The sequence below is a fragment of the Poeciliopsis prolifica genome, unplaced genomic scaffold (assembly GCF_027474105.1).
Source record: "Poeciliopsis prolifica strain line A6 unplaced genomic scaffold, Auburn_PproV2 SCAFFOLD030, whole genome shotgun sequence".
Lineage (NCBI taxonomy): Eukaryota > Metazoa > Chordata > Actinopteri > Cyprinodontiformes > Poeciliidae > Poeciliopsis > Poeciliopsis prolifica.
Genome location: NW_026562405.1, coordinates 5,519,667 through 5,544,203, shown reverse-complemented (window position 1 = coordinate 5,544,203; position 24,537 = coordinate 5,519,667). Strand labels below are relative to the sequence as shown.

Genomic DNA, 24,537 nt, shown 5'->3' with positions numbered 1-24,537 from the left:
TCAGTTTTGTCTTATTTCGACTCTACTAAGATAATTACAACACAAACTAAACCAGAAATACTGGGAAAGATTTTGTGTTTTAGAGTCTTACAGTAAAGTTTCAAGTCTGAGTTCTTATTTGAATGAAAATAAGCAGAACTTTATGGAGCTTCAGATCTCGGCCACCAAATAAATTAAAACTGAAATAGACGAGTTGCATTTCCAGATGAAACATATCTGGTCACTTTTGGGTTTCTCCTCCAGGGAAAGTCTAGGTAGAATGTAATAATAAACATTTAAATATATTTAATAATAATAAATTTTTTTGGCAAAGCTTTGTGTCTGCATTTCCTGTTTATACCTCCAAATGTGATCTTTTTTTATTTTGGCCCTGTGTCTCCTCTGTGGTATTGAAGTTGCAGTTTTTTTAAACGCTTCATATTTGTTTCAGATTTCAGGTCTAAATTTATACTTTATAAGTGTATTTAAAGATCATGTAAAGATCTCTATTGATGGATGATATGGTTTTCTTATGCTTCAATTCAGATTAAACTATGTTCTAAAACTTAAAGCGTAAAGTATAGAATTCACTTAAGATTTAGTCTGATTTCCAAGCAAAGATGGAAAGATTGTGTCTGTATAAAATATACTGAAATTACTTCAGAGCTCTTTTGATTTTCAACAACTAAGTGTCCCAGCTGTACCTGAATGCAGCTGTTGAGAAAATTCCCTCTCCAACAGATATTCCTCTGACTTGCACATTATATGATGGATGGAGTTTGGGCTGCTTAGATAGATTTGGATGTCAGCTGATTTTTCCGATATTTATATTCAAGCTTGACGTTTCAGGTGAGTAACTCAGTTAAGGGCAGAACAAGATGAAAAATGCTGCCATAGAGTTCTGCTTCGCTCCATCTTTCTTTCTCCATCTGCATGAGAAACCTTCAAGGGACGGTAATATTAGGTACATTTTACAGCACAATGAAGTAACTACTGTATGTTACCTTCAGTTATTATAAAAATACAAAATATAATCAAACATAACTTAAGATAAATTCAACTTTGTAATTTGATGTGCTGAAATTGGGCCGCTTTCTCTTTGAGAAGCTCCTGCTCTTTCCTTCGACTTCAGGACATAATCACTACAGTGCTTCTCATTATGCCGTTTACAGCCAATTCTTATGAGTGTTGGACTGAGACTGAGCTCAGCAGAGATGCATTTCCACCAGGTATTTGCTAATAGCTGCTGCTCTTACCAGGATTTAATATATTAAGAGCTTTTTATGACATAGCATTACAGGCCAATCCAAAAGCATTTTAAACCTGCATTTGGTAAATTATTAAAATATTACTGTCTGAAGAAATGCAGCACTGCTGACCACAAACAACAAAACAACCAATCAGAGCCAGGAGGAGGGTCTCAGTGATGTCAATCACTCCCGTGTACTCACTGCTCAATGTGCTAATGATGGAGAAACAACTTGTTGTTACAGGAAAATCCTTCTCTGTCATTAGTGCCAGCAATAAGACCCGCCTCCTGGCTCTGATTGGTTGTTTCTAGTTAGCATTGGAAGAAGGGAGAGGAACTCCCTTCTTCCAATGTTGCTGAATCTAACGTATTTCACTGATTTTCTGTCTCATACCATCCTAAACCGTCACGACACAGTGACAGTTTTAACAAAAATGTAACAAATTCCTGAAATTTAACTGAATAGAGTAAAACAAACAAAATATTTCAACTTCTTTTCTCTGACGCAAAACCATTCAAGTCCAAAATTCTTGCTAACCATTTAACCAATAGATGACAAAAGTGTAAAATGGAGCAGAGAGACTGACAGAGCAGGAGCCCTGACTTCCACAGGCGTCTGACGTCTCTCCGGCTTTAAAGTTCGCTGGCTGAATAATACATGGAGGATCAATAGCTATTTATACAGGCAGGGACTTAGGGGCTGGAACAATAAAATATCATCTATTTCATCTATGCTGCAGTTTTGGTTTGCACATCAATGGCCCTTATTTTATAAGTCATGAATGGCTCTATATTTTTATGGGCTTTGCTCTCTCCCTCTGTCTACAGTTTGCTCTTACCCTTCTCACTTTTTCCATCTTTTTCCAGGCTAGTAAGAGGACAATCTTTCTTCATTTTATTACCCCTAATGGCATTTCTCTCCCCATGTCTTTTCTCACACCATTTTCAATTCCTCCGCCTGCCCATTCTCTGCTATCTCTCCATTTCCACCATTTTTCTCCTCCTCCCTTTCTTCCTCTCTCCCTGGCTCCCTGTGGTTGATGTACTTCGAATCGGTAGAGCTGTAAAGCTCAGGTTGTTTTATTGGCCAATGAAAAGGCCGGCGTGCAATGGGATAGTGCATCTTGGGTAATAGAGTGTGCGTCTGTGGGGGATAACTCACCAGAGGGAAGGTGTGCTTATGTGAAGGTGTGTGTGATTGAATTAGAGGGCAGAAACGGAGGAGGAGAGGAACATAAATAGAGAATATGGAGGAAAAAATGGAAAAGAGTGGAGATAGTGAGCCAGATTTAAAAAAAACACCTGAAAAGACTAAATGTCCTTACAAAGTGACAATACCAGTACGCTGGATAAAAAGTTTATAGGTACCATCAACAGAGTCACATAGTTGGACTGGATGATTTTCAAAAGATTTATTGAATGCATTGTTAATAAGGTTTTCCAGGAAAAAAAATAAATCCTGTTGCCGTTAAAGGGACATTTAAAAGCCTTGTAAGCCTAAACTTATTTATGCATTCAAAACACAATAATGATGTTTTCACACCTGGTAGTTTGGTAGAAAATTAGTTCAATTAGGGACCAAAACGGCAACATTTGTAGCTGCTGTAGTTCTCTTTCACACAACAGAGAAAAACCAACCAAACACTTTAAGCAACTGGTTGCCCTTCTCGCCTTTGGGGGCGCTGCAACAAAAACTCCTGAAGGAAACGACACAAAAACCTCTGAAGACACAGAGCGCAACTTCCTACTTAAACAAGTATAACCAATAGGGAAGATTTTAGCAGTTGGGGTATTTCTCTCATTTTTGGCTACAGATCATGAGCCATTTCTCCTGCTAGCACTAAGCTAGCACATTTGTTTTGGTTGTATTTACCCAGAATGCCATGTGCTATCGTTTTGTAGGCAGACTAGAGTTTGATTGAATTGGCATTCACTCCTCTCCAAATGAACTGGACTTAATAGACAAATGAACTAGAGTTTTCTGCACAATAACAGTAAACCAAAGGTTCATGCAAAAGGTTTATTAGCATGAACCTTTGGTTGCCTGTGACCCTAAATGACCCCTCTGCCAAATAAACCACACCGTTATGGACATCCAGTAAAACTGTTCATATTTCACAGATGATGACATCAGTGATCAAAAAATTTCATATTGTAATGCATAAGAAGACAAATACTGAGATTTAAGGTGTGACTCATCACTGGTACTGTACAGCAACACTCAACTCTGCATGGAAAGCTTTTATCATTAATAAGCTCATCTTTTGCCTTTTGAGTGTTCTTTGCCTACCTGCAGTTTTCTGTCTCTACATAATGTTTTATCGGTCCTGCTGAATGCTCTGTAATATGCAGTGGAGAAGCAGTTTCTATATTGTTTATGCATTTTATTTTACGCATATGCTGTAAAAACAGCCAAAGAAAACCTACTCCTTAGAAGAAAACAGGTTTATGCAAAATATAATAATAATAATACATAAATAAATAATGCACTTAATTCAGCTTTTCAAACCTAGTATTTTTCATTGCTAAAGCAAAACCTCTGTTTAAGGTGATGATCAGAAAAAGAAATAAGAACGTTCATTGATCTACAATGACAATCATCTTGTAAGATCATATTCATAATAAGCGTGCTTTAAGTACTTTAACATTTTCTGTAAAGGATAACTGCTAAAAGCTAGAAAAAAGATTGTGTGAATGCTTAGTCAATCTGACACTTTGCTAAATAATGATTTTAAAATCCACAGCTTGAAAAAACAGCCAAAAACATAAAACATCATGCAGTTTCAAAAACTGCATGATCCTGTCCGGATTTGGAAACTCCTCCATCTGTAGCATCGTAACGTCAGAATTAGCATGCAGTCCTTATGTTGCAACGCTGCTTTAAAGCTCAGAATACTTTGTTTCAGGTGGAGTATATATAACCTCCTGAACGTCCTGTCTTCCTGTCCTCACCGCTGTGTGTGCGCTGACACTTCCTGCCTCGCTCTCTAAGCTGCCAGCCATCTATTGTTTTAACTTGCTGCCGCCTTTAGAGGTTTCCATTTGGGGCAGGCTGTTCCCAACAATCCCCAACAACTTCTCAAATGTTGAGACATTCTGGAGAAGATGAGTAAGGAGGCAACAAAAAAGAGACAATTTCCCCCAAAAAATGTCTTTCTTGTCCTCCAACAGATACCGAGAATATATAGTTTTTTTAAAAAAAGATAGCGCTGTCAATTGATTCAAAAATGTAACCATATTGATCACACTTTTCATGCATGGGAAACTTCACATAGATATGAACATGCAGGCAAACAACGCAACATAGGAAAGTTGAAAAATGTTGTTACTGTCTTCTTGCACTTTTCACTCTTGTTCATTGAGCACGTAGCTGAACTACAGGGAAGACTCTTGTCTTTCTTGACAAGAGTTACTCCTCCGAAGGAGAGAGGCTTTTAGGTCAAACCAGTGGCTCAATTAATCTGATTTTATGTAATAAACTTGTTAAAGTTTTCAGATTAACTGCATGCATCAATGCGTCAACAGCCCTTAGACAAAGACAACATACAAGATTCCAGAAAAGCTTTTGTATCTTGTCACTGGAAACCAAAGGGCTTCCATCAATATCAATAACCAACCATGAAGAAATCAAAGAACAGAAGCAGAGCTCACCCTGGAGAAGATGATCAGAGTTGCTGCTGACAGTTTGACAGGAATCGGCCTAAATCATTGTCCCAGCAACGATTGCTTGACATCCACACTGCAACTTCCTGCCAACTAAGTTAAGACAAGTGACAGCAGAGACGGGCGCTCGCCTCCTTGAAGCTGATGTAAACGTGAGCTCCTCTCGTCGCTCATTCCCACATTAAAGACGCGGCTGACGAGCTCCTCGTCACAGATCGACACGTCAGCTGAAGCGTGAAGCATTTTCTGTCGAATGCGTTACACTTAGGGGAAGAAAACAGGCGCAATGCTGACATATCAATCATCTGTTTTCTGTTCCTGTGTTTACTGATGAGTTGAGTCGTATAAGATCCCTCAATATCACTTGATGACTGGAAGATTATTGCGTGATCTTTGGCCATTAGAAATCTCCCTCTTTAAAACATCCGGCCTTTTAAAAAATGCATTTAAAACATTTTTAACATTCATTTAATTAGAAATGGTATAATTTAAATATTAAGAGTTATTTCTCCTCATGAAACGTCTCCTCTGGAGCAGACAGATGTGAAAAGATCAACACCCTGCAGGAGCCATGTCAAAAGACAATATTGCTGAAAAATGTATTATGATGTAACCATTTCATATCAGAAGATAATTAGTTCTTTGTTTTAAATATTCTGGATACTGCCATGTTGTGACATGACGTGTTTCTTTTATCCACAGTTATTATTAATCAAGTACAAGGCACAGCGGCAAAACTATAAACTGCTGCTGCGCAAGTTACTCAACAATTTGTTGCTAGGTAACCAAAGAGAGGGATTATTTTAGATATTATTATTGATTTACTATCTAGTCCTATTTAGATGAAATCCTGGAAGTTTTTCAGTTGCTCTACTTTTTAGACAGAAGCAGTTAACTCTTAAATTCTGTCTTCCTTGACAAGAGGAAAGAAGAATTTAAATATAATCTACAATGTTTTCACATGGCATTGCGTCCTGTTCCCGACCTGTTTTCTCCCCGTCACCTCTAGGGGCGCTGCACCAGGAACTCCTGAAGAAAACAACATAAAAACCGCTAAAGACGACACTGAACGCATCTTCCTTCTTCACAAAATGTAAACAAAGATGGAGAGGTGTCAGATTGTAATGGTTCTAGGATTCCTCTTTGGACCATTTCTTCCACTAGCGCTACCAAAAAAGAATTTGCTTTGGTTGCATCTACCCAGAATCCCCTGCACTACAGTTCACTTCCATATGGGCATTCAACCCGAACCAGAGTTCACTTTAATAGAAAAGAGGCCAAGGTTTTTAAGTGGATCAGGGGTGATTTTGGTTTGCATTAGACTTTGATTGCACATTAACATTTTACCAAACAAACCGAACTTTCTAGAAAAATCAGCTCCAGTTTGATTAAAGCAGGGCTGGTGTGAATGCAGCCTTACACTGAGACACTCAGGGGCCAAAAACAAAGCATGAATCTCTGGAAAGAGCATGTTTTGTACAAAAAGACTAAAGGTAGGTCTGTGTTTTAGTGCTGCGTAAACACAATTGTAAAGAATACTGCCTCCTCCTCATGCAAGAAGACACCATGTGTGTAATGGAGTAAAAAAGGTCAAGGACCAAAACAGCAACTCTAAATATAGTTCATTGACTAAAATGGAACACAATACACAGAAAGAAAGTACAGACAGCAACAAAGGACAAAATTAGAGTTTTGTGCTCCTCTTGAGTGTTATCCTGATGTTTATCCATAGCATATTTTGATTGGTTACTTTATGGTGTTTAGGCTTGTTATAAAACTGCACTAACTTAATAAGTTTATGTAACCAATTAAATGCATCCATGAAAAAGAAAATGCAATAAAAATGTCTTTGGAAATGGTGGGAAGAAAAAGAGCTGGTAACTTTTAAATCAGAAGACCTCAGTTTTACAGCAGACAAATAAAAAAATCCTTTACTATGAACTGTTGAGCTGCCATTAAAATGCATATTATAATAATCATGCTTTGTTGAGCTGTTGAGTAATATATTTGTATTTCTGCAGCCTGTTGATGTGTATTTCTTAGATGTCTTTACTGGTTTGTGTGTAAAAGTCAAGCTCATATTTTTGTTGTCATTAATCTTGTTCTTGGTGGGTCAGTAGGAAGTGATACGACCTTTAAAAGTTTCTGACAGGATTGAGCATTTGAACAATTTCCAAATCTCAAATGAAAAAATTATTTACATGGAGATCAAATTTTGTAGTGAAATGCGAAAACAACATTTTCTTAGAATTGTTTTGAAGTATTAATAGTTTCTTTAAAAAAAAAAATTTTAGAGTTGTTTTTTCTTCTAAAAATACTTTTTTAAGAATAAATGTCCATAAGCTTGGTAAAGTAAAGTAAGGTCTATACAATTTATAAAATTTATTAAAAAAAAAAAAAAAAAACAATAAAGAGCTTTCATTAAAGCAGAATCATGTACAGTAATCTGAGTCAGCTAACTTTTTGCTTAATAATGAGGTTGATCAGGTAGCCATAAATTAATACTATTAATTCAGAAGAATAATATTCAACCAGAGTTTAAAAGTAATCCTTAGAAAAGTTTTTAATTATGTGAAATATTTTGGGTGAAATAGTACTCAAGTAAAAATCATAGTGCTGGATTTAATTTTTGTCATTTGCTTTTTTTATTAAATACGTCAAAATTCACTTTAAAATGTCAAAAAGAAAATGTATCACAAAATAAACTACTCTTACATACATATTTAAATGCTTAAATTTTCAGTCTGTCTGATGATCACTTACTTTGACTTCTTCAAGTCACTGTTTCATTTCATTTTCCATTTTCCGTTTTGCATGTCACCCTGGCGTCCGCTGCAGCTTTACAAGTCAGTATTGAGATCGTCTCACAAATCCTGCTCTCCTGAAGAAAAGCCAACTGTTTCATTCCCAGGAAAGAGCGATAAGGAGGGAGACTGACTTCACTAAATGTCTGCAGCTGCTACAGAAATCAACAGTTTGGAACAGAGAAACAGAAATAAATGTCAGGCTGGCTGCCGGTATTGATCTCCTTGATTGATTAAAGACTACTTGAGGAGAGAGGAATGGGAGAGCAAAGTTATTCACACACCGGATCAGGCAGCAACAGCTACTCACCGGACTGGTTTCCTGTTGCTTTACTGTGGTGGATTAAACGGTTTAAAGGTTTGTCAGCTAAATGTTCCCATTTTTCTTATCCAGCCATTGTTTTAGACTTAATTTAGACCAGATAAAAATGATTAAAAATTTCAATCTACTCAATCATTTATGGTTGTCAACATTTCTTACTGTCAGATGTGGTTAAAAGTTTACCTGCTTGCTGTTTAGAGAGAGAAAGCAACAGATTTTTAATTTTCTGTGACTATCTGGATATTTAAACCTTCCACCATATAGCAAGAAAGATATGGTGCCTGCATTGTTTTTGGAGGCTGCAAACATAAAGAATTTGAAACTTGATTATGGAGTAATATCAGAAAGAAAATACTGTAGAGAAATTGAAGTTTCAGGAAATGCCGAGTCACTGGTTCTCTTGGCGGTTCCTCCTATTCTGAGGATCACTGGTTTAATCAGACAAGCAGATGGGAATAGAGAAAAATACATGGTGACCACATGTTCATTCATATCTACATAAATATTCAATTAAATTCAAATATTTTGTTTCAAAGGGAAATTAAATATTATCTTAGTTTATATCATCCAAATCTTCTGAGGCTCTGTGGTGATGATGTGGCCAGAAAGTCAGGCACCAAATTTGAAAAAGCCTCAGGTTCTGCATTTTGGTTCCACTGGGTTTTGGGCTCATAGTTCAGGTTTTATTTAGCTTTTCAGATGCTAATCTGAAAAGCTAATCATACGCAACGTTTTCTGGGTTACGTATGATGACTGTCTAAAACCAAAGGACATGCAATGTCTAAACCTGCAGAACGATGAGCCGTCTATAAAAAGAACCAAGCAGAACTAAAGTAGCAGAGCTACTTCAAATGAGAAGCACAATCCTAAACACAATAATATTATTTTTGTTTTTGAAGTTCAAACAATGTCTTGTCACAGTGGTGGAAACACAAGGCAGAAAACAATCCCACCTCTTCAATGTACAAAACTTACAAATGGAAATGAAACTATAAAGGAATAAATATTTTAATCAATATGCCTGTGTGTATTTCACAGGGTCAAAAGTTGGAATCATCATGTTACTTGTTGAATGTTCTCCAGTGAAGTTCCAGGAAAAATCATCAAACCCAAACTGTGTGCATAAAACCTGCAACTATCTGTGACCCGTTTAGGTTCAGATGAGAACTTTTTTAAGTTCAATGAGAACTTTCTCGACGCGTTCACTATAACTCACTTTTATTAAATAATTGTGCAGCTATATTGAGTTTCTCCAGTGCTGTGGGAGCGCTAGCTAATATAGAGAATAAATAGAAAACAACGTGTCAAATCCCATCAATGGGGTTTAAATGCTTTGCATACGTGACATAATAAGGAAAATGACCCACTACAGATTTACCTCCAATAAAATGTAAACATTTTTAATGGCCTGGCTTCTCTTGATCAATTCAGAAGAAACACCAGAGTCCCTAAGCAAGTGGTACCTTCTAAATTAAGATGAAAACAAAACAAAGACAGAAAAAAAAAAATCTTCCACTGGTCAAAACAAATCAGCAGAGCCATGATCTAATGATGCGCTTCACTGCTTTTTTTCCTAATCAATGTCAGCAGCAGCAGCAGCAGCGTCTGTTACGCAAGCAGGGGTTCAGAAATAACTCTGCAGACAGCAGCAGGGAGGTAAGCGTTAGCAAGGGGAACCTGGGATGCTTCAGTGGTTTGATGCTGCAATCAGAGAAGGGATTGACAGGGTCATGATCTGAGCCAAGTGTGCTTCTGAGTGCTTCTCCGCTCTCAGTTCAGAAACTGGAGCTATCTGAGTATTAACTGAAAGGTCAGAGAGGGCAGGGGAAGACTGCAAAGACTCAGTTTAACCAGCGAGCTAAAGGCTCTTACTGCAGCTGTCAAAGTTGACGCATTATAAGCATGTCATTAATATGAACATTTAAATGCGTTAATATTGCATAATGTATAATTATAGGTTTGACACAGAGGGAAGAATGACAGCGAAAGATTTATCTTTACAAACAGCAGACAACAAAACTTAAAAAATTTATATCATTAGCCTGAATATGCAAATCACCTGCATGAATTACGCCGGTCAGTTAGCTGGATGAGGACAAGCAGCGTTCATGTCAACGTACAACTTCTATGTGAAATAAATGCAGACGGACGATTCTAAATTATCGTTTAAAACAAAGTGGCTTCCTTTAAAAAACATGGAAAACTGATCGTCAGACATGTCCGGTTTGAGACAAAAACATTTTCTTTAGCGTCATTAGAAAACATGCTTACAGAAATAGTTTTTCATAGAGGGCTTATGGGCAGTTGCCCAGGGCGACATCAGAAAGGGGCAGAGTCAGTTGTCCCCTGAATGACTTTTCTGCTACTTGCATTCTGGTGTAGTGGAGCAAGTTTCCTTTAGCTGCTGTTGAGTCCTGGGAGGCTACACCACCTGCTTTCTGCCACAAAAATAATAAATAAATCTGATTGCTCGTATTTTAATGTGTGGGAGTGTGGCAATCTTACAAAGTTAAGCAGAGTGATTAATCACAACAACAGTGATTAATCTGATAAATTGTATCAATCCATCAACAACACTAGTTTTTACTTTATCCATCTAACAAATCTCACCTTTTTAAAACATATTAAATATTGATATTGAGTTCTGAGAATTAATCATGTTTCTCCACTCTCCAGTCCTCAAAGGCACTCCCTCCATTATCTGCTCCCCAGACATTAAGCCCATTTTGAGCCGGGCAGAGGAGCAGAGGGAGTCTGGACGGGAGGAGGGCGGCCCTTCAGATCTCCCCCAGATGTGTCCTTTAATCCTGTAATTAGCCGCAATTATAGTAACAGATCCAGGAGATGAAGTGATCATATTTGCACACTGATTATTCCTCCAATCACGAGACACCATGCTTCTTTTCCTCGCCTCCTGTTTTATCGCCCCGTTCTGTCCTGACTCCTCCTTCCCCCTTATCTCTCCTTACCACTCTCCACCTCCACCAATCCATCCAACCCACCCCATCTCCTCCCGCTCCTCCTTTTTGTCCCAGGTGTAATTCATCAGGTTTTCAGTCTGAAAAGCGAGGGACACTGAGCAGGTTGAAAAAATGAAAAAAATAAATAAGACAACAGAGCAGGATGGGACACAAAAAGAGCCCCTTCAGATGTTGCAGATGATGCCTTTAATCCTGTCAATAGCTGCAATTATAGTAATTATCTCTAATAGCGGAGCATTGTGTTCAGCCTCTGATATGTTTAACAGATGATGCAGAGTTGTGCCGCCTCCATTCGCCGCGGCGGGAGCTTAGATTGATATTAATGAAATCAACAGAAAACAAGACGAATTGATTATGGTCCCAGGAGGTTTAGAGGATTTTTTCAGCTCTCAGTCGAGGTCTAATGGAGGCCTCAGAAATGATGCCGAGCGGTCTCTGTGTGCACAGAATGAGACGAGAGACAGATGATGCTAAGAGGCAGAAAAGACTCACGGGATGAAGGAAAAAATATGTATTGCAAAGACCAGCGAGGAAAAGACACTGCGCTCCGACGAGACGCTACAATCCACACAGGTTTCAAATTACTACCCCGAAAATGACTGTTCGCACTGTTTTCCATTTGGAAACTTGTTCAGAAAGATGCATTTATCAATAAGATTTCTATGTTGTTTTATCGACTTCATCAGGCCATGACCTTCAGCGCACAGCAGCTCTGAGATCAGTGGAAAGCAGAAAAGATGCAGAGAAAATTGAACTATAGTTATATTTGCAGTTACATGAGTAACTTAATGGAATGAAAAAATATTTTAGGGGTAGTTTTACTACATTGTACTTTTTGCCTTTACTCTTGTTCCTGGACTCTTTTTGTCCTGATGCTAATTTATCTGCTGAGCCATTCTGAGATCAATAAAACACAATAGATAAACAATAGATATCAACACTAGAAGTATTTTACTAACTTGCAATATCCACTCCAAATATTTGTTGCATTTTGGAAGAATGTATTTTCTGCCTGAATTTAGTATTTTCTAATTATATTATTTGTATTTTTTTATTTAGTCATTATACAACCATAGTTTGCACAGAACTTTATAATTTTATCTGTTTGATTAGTTTAAATATTAAAAACATCTTATGAAAGGTTACATCCAACATAGGTAGGCTAGCACACTAGCTAATAGCAAAGCTAAATTTTAAATTTGCGTTTTTGCTCATTTTGAAAACATTTAGTACTAAAATAGTCTTATTACACTTCTTTAAAATATAGTGAAGTAGTCCTACTACAGAGTATAATTTGTGGCAACTACACACCTATAAGTGTGTGGTCACAGTGAACTGATCCCACAATCAGACATAAATCTCTTTATGAACCAGAAAAGTGGAAATATCTCCAAGTTTAGTCCTGAAACGAGAAACGTCTCTTGTCGTTGTTCATTTGTTTCAATGTGTTTTAGATCATTTCCTGTTGGAGCAACTAGGTATGTTAAAGTTTACTTGTTTATGAATCTGGCATTGATCTGTACACCTGGTACGCTGCATGAACAAGCATGATACTGCCACCACCATGCTTCACAGTTGGTACGTACATTGTTGTCATGTTTGTTGTCAATTTGTCGCCTCCATACTTTGATGTCTGTGTTCAAATAACTCGATCTCTGAGACCAGCACCGTCAGTCTATGTTGATTTAAAACTTACAATGATGTTTCCCCTTCATGCCAAAAAACCTGTTATTCCATAATCCTTTCTTCTAAGGCCAAATGTTCAGGTCATGTTTGATACTTGCACAGGATAAGGAGGCAAAGATCACATCAAAACTGTTTTTGTGTTAAACAGGCTGAGGTCGGCTCTACTGATATTTTATGAGCGCCGCTGTGTCAGTGCCTGGAACTAAACCAACGCCAATGAACTCAACTATTTCTGTTTGAAAAGAGTCGTTGAATATTCAGCTGCAACTACACCAGGAAACTCCTGAGGAACTCTAAAACGAGAGACTGGCAGTTTTCACTGCTACTTAAAATTAAAAACAAAGTTTATATAATACAATGTTAATGCCAATATGTCATGTGTTTATGCATATGCAGTTCTAAATCTAATAAATATCAGACTCAACTGATTCCATCCAGATATTTTATACCTGACATTTTAAGAAAATTAGTAAGAAGACGTCAAACGGCTGAAAGACAAACTTTTAATGTTCTTCAGAAAGACCTGAGAAGTATTGATTAGGACCACTTTAAAAAATCAGAGGAAGTCTGGTTGCTTGGAGGGCACACTGGAGCGATGCATCTCTGACCACACACAGCAGCTTCTCTAAGTCTTGAAGAGGCAGGTTCTTGATGCAGTGATATCACAAGCAGACAGAGGAGAGCCGGTCAATAATTCATTAGGTAGGGGGTTAAACTCAAGTTCAACCTGAATAAACACCCTACAACTATTCTTAGGAATTCACCAGAGTCATCCTCACACACTCAAACTCACACTCTTAAGACCTTAAACAATCTCTCAACGTTTAAAACTTTAAACTTAAAACTTACGCTTGAATTTTCCCATCTATTGAATGCATTTTACATTTGATGAATCATGAACTCACAATGACTTTGCTTTCACAGCACAGCTCCGGTTTCTAAGCCTGTGTCTGTCCCAGCTGACAGGGTGGTTTCACATGTTCATGTGAAGAGAATATGTCTGACACATCAGTCTGTGGTTCAGGATGAGCTTTGAAAGCGTCTTCCATCTCCCTCCACAGGCAGAGGTGTGCAGAACTGCAACCCGATGCAGCAAAATTACAAATAAAAAAACACACCCAGCCATATTTTGGCAATATGCCGTTAAGTTACTGTTTTTTGGTGTCTGCAAAAATTACAACCAATGCTCTTCACCTAGCAACCTCAGCGAATCCCAACCCAAGCTGAGCTCCAGCAGCTCAGCTTGCTCAACTGGTTTTCCCGTTGTATACGCTGTACAATGGCTGCTGGAGAAGTGTTCTTATTGGCTCATCATCCATAAACCTCTTGCTGCATTCTTGATTGTGCAGGAGGCTCTACTTCTGCTTTTGAAAGATGTACGGTTGCATAATCTTTTTGCAGCCATTTTTACATAAGAGTGTAAATGTTGAGTTTGGGGTGTGTGGCCTAAGACTGATTTTGTCCAAAAAATTATAATGAACATGTTTTGTTCACCCTCAAACTTATTTTAACTTGTTCAAGGAACCTTAATAGGTCACATTTAAAATCTCCCAGAATTCATTCAAACTGATTAGCTTACCTCATACAGAGTGATGACCCCGTTGGTCTCATTGGGAGCTTTCCACTGCATGAAGATCTTCTCTTCGTATGGCGTATTCTGCAGCGACTCCATCGGCACAGACCCGGGCACTGCAAAATAAATCATTTTATTTTCCATTCCTTTTGTATTTTACCGTATTTCATAAACTTTCACAGATAGCTGCAGCCAGGGTATCTTGCCGTTGTTGTAACTGTGAACTTGTGTGTGAATGTTGTCCCTCTTAACACTTTGCCAGACTGAAGATTTCTGGTACCTTCAATTCACAACAGTTAGCAGATCAATTCTGTTCCATAAAAAAACTTCATTGAAATATAGTGAAACTTGTTTTCTTTCGTTTCGAGCTTCGGTGTCATCGCCGATGCAGATTGGCGATTTCATTGCTGAATATAACTCGTCTCAAACCCCTGCAGATTATTGCTTCTTTTTATTCCACAACAACAGAAATGTCATGTGTAAGGACATTTCCTTAGTATTACATTACTACATTTTAGGTTTTTGGATTACTGGCTGCATTTTAAAAATGCTGTTCTCAAAGTCTTCGGGATGAAAACCATCTTTTGGTGAAATTTGTAACTTTCTGATTAAATCTAAGAGAAAAGTTGAGAACGTTTGTTCTTAATAGGGTTTTTGATGAAATGTGGCAGATGTTGGGATACGTTCAGTACGAGCCCAGCTATTATTTGTAAAAAGTAAAGCTAAAGGAAGACAGGCAGGCTGCAATGAGGGCATGCAGGAAATAATCCTGAGGTAACCCTGCAGACAGAATAATGGAACGACTGCTGAGACAAAAAGACAGCCGGCACGCTGATTTCCACAAACTGCAGGCGGATTTTTGACTCACCACTGGGAAACAATTTTGCATTTGCTTAAGGAAAAAAGCAAATAAAAAAAATGTGTGAAATTACCAAGTCAATTACAGATTCAATTCAAATGACTAATCAGATTGAAACGTTCACTTTTGTGTTTTTATTTCAATTACTCAAAGCTTTTTGTTTTCTTAACATCCAGCTCAGTGAGTTTACATCGTTAGCCGTCCAAAACAATTTAAGGGCAGCAGGTTCAACGCTGTAACACAGCAAACGCTACCTCGTAAGAGAGCATGGAGTGTACAGGTTTATGTCTTTTCAGGAAAACAAAATATTTCACTCTACCAAAGTGAATAGACGAGGAGGGGAGTGTCAGACACCTTGTCTGGGAGAAGTAACAGCATGTTAAACATGCACAACCAAAACTACACCCATAAACTGAGACAAAAACACACTGACAGGCGTGAACTGTATGAAATGTTGCCAGGAGGAAGAAAAGACTTGTTTTTTTCTGCTTAAGGTGCTACTCAGGCTGAAGTGAAAAAAGGTTGCGTCTCATTTTTGAGCCCTTCTAATGTTAATCACTGAACTGCAAAGCGGGGATTAAATGTGCAGGTTTTTACGATAGGCTGGTCAAAAGGCTGATCATCGTGTTCATTGTGTCTGTGAATTTCTGATTTCTACTTTATGATATTTAATCAACAACAAAAAACATTTTCAGTTTAGCTAAATGAGAGTCTTCCATGTAGTTAATGTTTGGAAAGAAAAGCCTATTTCATGCACACTGCTTTCCAAGCACATCATTTCAAACATCAACAAAAAGCAGCAAATAAAAGTTAGAAACTCCAAACATTAACAAAGACAAGACAGAAAGAAAGACTTAAAAAAATGTAGGTAAAAATGATGTGTGTTTATTAAACAGGAAGTTAAAAGGTGCTTTAATCAAACAGATTTTGATAGGTCAATATGATCCATAAACTAAAATGTATGGCTTTTCTGTTCATTTGAGGTGTTGAAAACTTAAGAGTCTCTTTGCATAAAGGTTATTAAGCAATATAAACAAGGTTTAATTTGTGTCTAATTTCTTTCAAACACTTTATGGAGAACTCTGGTTTATGGTTTAAAGCTGCGCGCCAAAATTTTTAATTTGGACAACCAGTTTGATAGTTTCAGACTCTGATCCCATAATGGATTCTAATTCAAAGATATTTCTATGAAACCAAGAACTTAAGTTCATACAGGAAGTGATAAAACAGTGGAAATGACCAACAAACTCAAATCCTAGAGTGTTTTTGTACTAAAATTAGAAAACAACACATTTTAAGCTTTCTTGGGAAAAACATGAAAATAGGCATAAATATGTTTTTGAATTATGCTGGGATGAGCTGAACTAAGGGTTATGCAATTTTTAAATGAGGTTTCACGTTTTCCTGGTCGTCCAGAGTTGGAGGAAGCAGTTGCAGTAAAATCTCCTCCTGTTTTATCAACCATTACAAACTGCAAACTCATTACAAAAGAGACAAGTGTTTTATGAGAACAGAGAGATGACCTTGCATGTTTCTGAGCTGCTTCATAGGAAGCTAAAAACAAATTTTCAGAGGAATCACGAGAAAAAGTTTTAGAGTACAAGAGATATTTATGTCCTCTGGTTATTCGATCATGTCAGCAGCTGTTTTGGTAAGAAGAGGCCGGCTTGGAAAAAGAACATCTGTTTGGCATAGACACTATTTGCTCTGACATTTGAGAGACATTTGACATTTTGTGGCGTCGTCACTGTTTTGGAGCGAACGGTGAGTGAGTGAGATCCGATTCCTCGAATAATTGTAAAAATATTCTATAGAGTACTTGATCACTAAAATATTATTTACAACAGGACAGCAGTCGATCACATAGTTCATATTTCTACCCAACATCTGCTTACTCGAGCTGATCAGGGAAGTCAAGATGGACTCCGCCGTAGGAAAAATACACGCCAGGCAGAGCCAAACAAGACAATCTCAATGTTCCTTATGACATTAGAAAACTTTTCCATGATGCTCAGATGTCCGCATTTGGTTGCACATCATAAAATTTATTATTTTTTTAAATCATAAAAACACAGAATAGAAAAGTAAAGCGCTCTGAGTCAGATGTGGGCGATGTGCACATGAATACACAAACATTTAAGGAAACTGTCAGAAGATTTTGATAAGTAATTCCAAGGTGTTGATTAAGGGCCCAGCCCATGGAGTGCATCAAATTACCCTAACAAAGAAATGCAATTACAAACTGCTATTTCATTCAACACCTTATCATTGGAGCGTGTGTCTGACGCCTGTGCTCGCTCTTATCTTCTCTGAAACAATGTCTGTCTTAATGTCGGCGAATATCTGGTGTTTGTGTGCAGCCTGAGCCGCCCTGGACACCTGTGAGTCTGAACGGCTCTGGCTCCATCTTAACTATTGAAAGCAGAGTATGTAAGGAACACACACGTTCACACGTTTTGTGTGAACGTGTGTGTTCCTTTGCTCCTCGGAGGCAGAGACGGAGAAAAACAGTCTTCATTGAAAAGATAACAGCAGCTGTAACACATTAATCATAACTTGATTAACTTCCATCGTGCCACACATTGAATCGTCTGCTTCATTATGCTGGCAGCTCTGTTTTCTATGTGTGATTTTCTCCTTTGTTTTGGTATTTTCTCTAAATCCTTTCTTCTATCCTGAGCTGAACTCAAAGTGTCATTACTGGCAAGTAATGAATCTGTTTTCTCTTTTGTCCAAATCCGTTACAGGGTTTATTCCTTCTTAGCTCTTAATTCTAGCAGAAGCTAATGCTAAAGTGCTAACTTCAGCCATGTTCATTTCTATACTTTAAAGACCCAGCAGCATAAATAAGCAAGTATTTTTTATGCTGATTTCTACCATACAGTGAGTTATGTTTTTTTTTTTTATGTTTTAACATTTGACATTTTAACATATCGATCCAATAGTATTTGTAATTCATGTGGTTCAAGATGCCACAATAATCAAAGGTTAATCCTCTGAGAAAAAATAATGAACAAACATCATCATATGGCAAAGACACTAAAAAACTGATAATATGACAACTACAGGTTCTTAAGCCTTAATGGCAGGAGTTTATGACAAAAACATTTCTAACCAAAGTAATTGTTTTTGTTCTACTAGTCTGATCTTGACCTTCTATGATAAAAGGATTATAAACTGTCAGTCATTATGGGAGAAGATCATGTTTCAGTACTTCAGTAGTGATATATGAGGGCATAAAGTCAAAGATTTGAGATCAGTGTATTTAATATCTGCTTTTTGTTATTTAGAGGTATTTGAGCATGATATTGGATATCTACAGATAAACAACCAAAGCTTTAACATCTAAAAATATTATTTCTTTACCAACAAATACTCACACAGCCTCAGTGTTCTCTTACATGATAAATAAAGTAGGTAAAAATGTTACATCCTGGTTCTGTTACTTTACTCTTTTATTTTTTTACATATTTTTGAAGCATTGGACCAGGACAAAATCAAAGGACTAGGAAGCAAAAACCATCTCTAATAGAAAGGACAAACATTCAATGCAAAAAAAGAGTTAATTATTTAGATTTTCACAGCCGTTTGGTCACAATGACAAAAAGATGAAGCTTTGAACGCAAGTTTGGGAGCAGAGTAGCTAATGAGGGATGTAGAGATGAGCTGGAGGATATGAGCTGCTTTAGAACTGGGCGGTTCTGGACACTAAACTCTCCAACCTTGTGTTAGCAGGGCGGGAAGGATGTTTGATCACCTTCAGATTAGTGTAAAGAAGGCGGATGTTTTACAAGTCTTTACTGCTGGGGATTTCCAGCCCAGTAAGTTTAGATGCTTCTCTTACAACCATATTGATTCCTGCTTCATCCGCAGCCAAACTGTAGAAACAGATTATCAGCGCTCTGTTGAAAACACCTTAAACGTCCTGGCATTACTTAAAAAGAAAAAAAAAAGATAAAACTCTGAAAAAAAGTCACAATTCAGATTTTTCTCTTCAGAATTTTGAATTGAATTTTCTGAGATCAAAAGTCAAATTTCACTGTTTTTTTAAGTGATCCTCTTCTGTAGTTTGAAGTGGCATTCAAACTACAAACTACTATTTCGTTCATTAGTGGCAATGAATATTTCAGTCAATGTGGCAATAAATTCAAAGTTCTCATTCAAACAACATTTTGGAAACAATAATTTCCATTTAAAAACAATTAAATGTCTAATTTAAATAAAACTATTGAAAGCAGAGTATGTAAACTTGTGACTGTGAAGGTGAATCTACATGAAGAGAAAAAATATTAAGTCTTAATTAAAACCTGAAAGGCAGTTATTAGTATTATAATCTAAGGACAATGAGTCATGGGAAAGAAAAAAACAATAATTCATTTCTTATTTGCAAATCCTTCATTTAGACTCTAAACACGGGTTAAAGATAATTTCTATGAAATCAGCTAGACTGGAAAGTAATAGAAAAATTCTTTATTTATGTGCATAAATATGTATATCTGTGTGAGAGAGATGGAAGCCGATTCATTTGCAGGAGCCATTACCGTACAAACAATAATTAGCCTCCGTATGAACAATTGCTCTTCTGTTCCGTAATTACTGAGCTACAGCCAGGAGATTAACGGCGGTTAAACAAAAAGCAATTAAGAACAAAACAATTATCTTTTTTTTAACCCCTTAAAGCTATTTCCTCTACACAGATGTGTTTGCTTCACTTTTCGGGAACATGCAGTTTGTGCGTGCTCAGCTGATGAAGGTTCAACGTTCAGGCTGAGAGCTGATGTTCCCCAGAAGCTAAATTCAAAACATATTAGCTACAAGATGAGCTAAAGAACAGGCAGCCCTGCGTATCAGAGGCTACGCTATTCCAGTTTATCACAGGCAGGGTGCTGGGAGAAATGTAAGACATAAATGAATTATTAGCAGTGGTGGAGGCGCTTGCATTCAGTTCAGTGCAGCATGAGGCCCTCTGGACAGAAAGCAGGAGGCTTAAAAAGTCTGTTCTGATATTTTCTGAATTGCTGGACAACGCATACACTCAGGGCGCTAATAATTTATGCTTGTAAGTTGTCCTGCCGAGGGGCGCAGCAGTATAAACAGAAATGTTGATTAGTGCAATTTGTGAAGGTTGCAGGCATCAGTGTGAAACTTCTGCTACTTTAGAAGCTCCAGATGTCGTCTGAGAGGTGAACATGTGAATAAACGGTTAAAACGAAGACGGCTGCATCTGGACTCGTATCTATGGCTGAGTGTTTGGACCATTGTGGTTTAAGAAGATAAAATATGTGGCCACAAAATTTTATTTCACTAATGTAAAAGACAAAATGTAGATGTTCCAAATGTCCAAACAGTATTAAGTAAAAGGCAGAGATTTTCACAATGTTACGACAATATTTTATGACAACATAAAGTCAGACATCTGCGTCACAAAATGGCACAAAAAGTCGCGAGTAGCTTCTCTTTTTCTTTTAAGTTGCTAACAGATTACCTGGCCATTGAAAAAAAAGTTAATTCAACAACCTTTTGATTGATCTCAGAAATTTTCTAGAAAAAAAAAAGAAATTTCTGAGTTTGAAAAACAAAAAAAATGCTAGAAAAAAATTCTGAAATTTTAAGATTAATCTGATTTCTATAAATACATTTCAAAGTTTGAAAAGTGAAAAGCTTTTTTCTGGAAATTTCTGAAATTTTACCTTAATTTGAAAATCTAATCTAAAACAATTTTGTGTTTTCTTGGATTATTTTTTTACTTTTAAAACTCAAACTACAAAACAAATCTAGAATTTTTTTAGATTGAACCACAAATTTCAGATTTTTTTTTCCCATCAAATTTTAAATTTTTCAACCTCAGAAATGTATACTTTTTTTGACAAAAATGTACTCCCTTTCTATCTACACCACTTTAAATGCCAAACATATTTAAAACATGACAGTATGTGAAAAGTTCGAGAGGTGTAGATAGATCAGCTGACTGATCTATCAGTCAGCTGATAGATGACCTGCATCAATAATTAGTAAACTTGTAAACAAGCTTCCTTGCTGTGTCTGTCTGCGCTCTACATTCCTTAAAAAAATGCAGGTTGTTCAGATTGGAGTTAAAAGCCCCTAACTGCTGGAAGCATTTTCCGTTTTTTCTATGGTCTCCGCAGAACATAGAAGCACTTTTTGCTTTTATGTCTGCAGGTGAGCAAAACCCGCCTGTCAGACACCCAGTGTGGGTTAGACAGCGACATCTCTCATCCTGTCCCTCCTGTTCGAGCAGTCTGCGTTCGGAGCAGGTAGGCGGCTGGTTCAGCTGTTTATTTTCAACTAACCGCCGACGGCTGTTGCAAGGTGTTTATAATGACTCATTTTTTGGGGAGCCGGAGGGTTTCTCCAGGGAGAGCCTGATCGCATACCGAGCTGCTGAAATGCCTCGAGACTCAACTAACCTGCTTATATTCTGGATCAATAGAGTATTATGAAGTTTGATGCCACACGTGTCAAAAGCATTTATTGTTGCCCACCGTCCTCCTCCGTCTGTTTGACGATCTCCTCGCTCTCTTTGCTGCCCTCGGGGTTGGCCAGAACGAGGCGCAGCCTGACCGTGACGAAGGGCCTCAGTCCCCTCAGCGTGTAATGAGACGACGTCTGGATCAACTCCTCAGCTGCAAACTCTTGCTGATTGAACACATACTGGTACTGAACCTGCAAAAAATATGAAAAATAAAATGTTTAGATCACTTCAGGCTGACTGAAACGATTCCAGCTGGAATACAAGATCAGAGAAAGTATAAATTAAAGGTTAAACAACTCTGTCTAGAAAAATATATTAAAATACATTTATTAGCAGTCAGACTTTCTTAAGCCGTTCTCTCCAGGTGTGCAGCTTTTTTTTTCTGACTCATTTTCTGTCCCTTTTTATTGACATGAAGGCAGTCTCCAGCATGTGCTTAAAAGTTGGTTAATAAGTAAGCTAAGGGCAAAAAGAGAGAAAGAAAATCTAAAAAAATGTCAAACTTTCAGCTAACCGCCCTTTAGAAAACAACTAGTTGGTCTTTTCTCTTGGTTGAACTGTTATATTTGGCATAATTCAAAAGTAAGTTGAAAAATGTCTTATATGTGATATATTTTACATGAAATTGGAAATAAAAGCTTGAATATGAAAAAAATGTACTAATATTTAGATGTATTATATGTGTATAGCATATATAATGCTCAATTATTTTGCTCATCAAACTCTGTGGGAAAGAGTAAAAACTTTATCAGCAAGGATGATAGTTCAGTTGAGATGTATGCAGATTAACCAATCAGATTACAAAGAAAATTGCAGAACGTAAAAAAAAAAAAAAAAAAAAACTTTTGATCAATCGTATTTAAAACATTATAAGAAAGCCGGCTGTTCAAAAGGGAAATATTTGGAGAAACAGATCAGAGATTCATCCTCCCAGCAGCTGCTGGACTTTGTCTCCATCACTAATTAGTTGCACATTTCTTTATGTCAGAGTATCCCATTTTTAATAATTGCATAGTATTATGTAAATTTGTCATTAATGTACAATATGTTGCTCTTTGTTTTGCCATCGAGGGAAGATAAAGTTTTTTCTTTTCTATTCAACTAAAAATTTCAGTAAGATTGAATTAATTTTTGACACATGCTTAAAGCAAGTTGGTAGAAAATCTTTTCTTTGGCCCAAAATACTTTATTGGTGGAGAATAGTGATTGTATTGTATTGTGACGCTGCTTACAGTCAGATTGTAGCTGTGGCATCGCGTCACGGCATATCCAAACGTTTCCCACTGGATGGTCAGCTGGCGGGCGCGGACGTCCACCACATTGACGTTCTGGGGTCCGTGGACGGGATCTGAAGTGACAGCAGACGGAGAAACAGTCAGCAGTCGGATCAGAGCAGGAATCGATCCACTGAGTCCTGGACTCGCTTAATCTGGCTGCAGTCTGAAACAAGCGGCTAATCCCTAATCAGTGGCTGAATCTGATGGATTAAATGTCTGCAAATTAACTTAATGTTAATTCACTTAATGTAAATGATATCTTACATTCCTTAAGAATCTTACATTTCTATCTTACATTCCTTAAGAATGTAAGATATCATTTAGGAAGCTTTAGAGTAAGATTGTTAAACTGAGGAAGCTATCAATAAAAAAAATGCACATTTTAGATTGCCAGAACAAAGAAAAAAAAAAATCAAAATAGAAAACTGCACTCAGAAATACATGCATTTTTTTCTAACATGTTCAATGGCGTAAAGACACAACCAAACAAAAAAAAAGAAGAAGAAGAAGAAGTGGGATGGTATTTCTCAAAATGTAGATTAAATTGATTCACTGGCAAAAACAGAAAGTCTCAATGTAAAACATCCAGAACTGCAGAACTGGAGGCACTGAGCAGAAAACAAGAGCATAATGAGGAAACCAACGACTTCATCATGAGCAGGTGTGACAGACAGGAAACGAAACAAGAACAACAAAATAAAACAGGAAGTCAACCAATCCAGAGATATCCGATCACCAGGGGGCGCCGCAGTGTAAACAGGACAGACCCCACAAGGACCAAAAACTGAGGTCTTTCCTGGATTTAGGATTTTATTAGAAATGCCACAGATAATGTTCTTCTTTGTTTTTTCCTCTTTACAAATTATTAGCGTCACAGTTTGCTGTCAGACGGTTTTTGGCACAAAACAGAAAAAATTATTGAAAATCTTCCCAGTTCCATAGAAAAACTTAGAAAGAGAAATATATATCCAAATCAGCAGAAATATTAATCAGATCCATTTAAGGGTTAAAGAAAAGTTTGACTGGTCTGGAGTTAGAAACGGAAAACTGCACTGCCAGTTTCCGTATCTTGTCTGCAGCTACATTTAGATCCCAAACTTTAAAATCTCAGAAATATGAGATCACCTCGAACCAAAGTCAGACCTTTAAAACTGCTGTGGTTGAAATGTTGGACAAACTGGTATGATGGCATCTAAAAAACAACCTTCACTCAAATATTTTCATGTTTCATAAAATAATAAATAGAATTGGATTTTTTGAGTAGTTTTGACTCTGGCTGCAACAGTCAACCTGTCCTACTTCCACTCACACACACACCCACGCCCACACACCCATACACACGCATACACCCACTCACACGCACACACCCTCCATGCACTGTCCCAGCCATATGTTGGCCCCTCATCCGCTGCTTTCTCTAACCACAACTGACTCTCCTCTAACGAGCTTGTTGAAACTCATCTTCCTGTGTGCCTAATTAGCTCCTATCAGCTAACGACGGCAACCAAAGCAGGTCACTGCATAATTTAGAGGCTGTACTAGCTGTACTTTATGAAGGAAAATTAACATTTTATTAATGGTGGAGGTGGATCTCCCTCTTCACACCCCCCAAAAAAACGTGCAGTAGAAATGATTCCTGGCCGTAAAGCGG

General features: G+C 37.4%; 1 protein-coding gene across 1 annotated transcript in view; it reads right to left on the bottom strand.

Moving 5' to 3' along the window:
* LOC129372664 (receptor-type tyrosine-protein phosphatase T-like) overlaps window positions 1–24,537 on the bottom strand; it is a 292,638-nt gene that overhangs the window by 140,966 nt on the left and 127,135 nt on the right. The window contains 3 exon segments of the mRNA XM_055050081.1: window positions 14,264–14,373; window positions 21,620–21,800; window positions 22,842–22,957. Coding sequence (XP_054906056.1) covers window positions 14,264–14,373; window positions 21,620–21,800; window positions 22,842–22,957 — 407 coding nt within the window.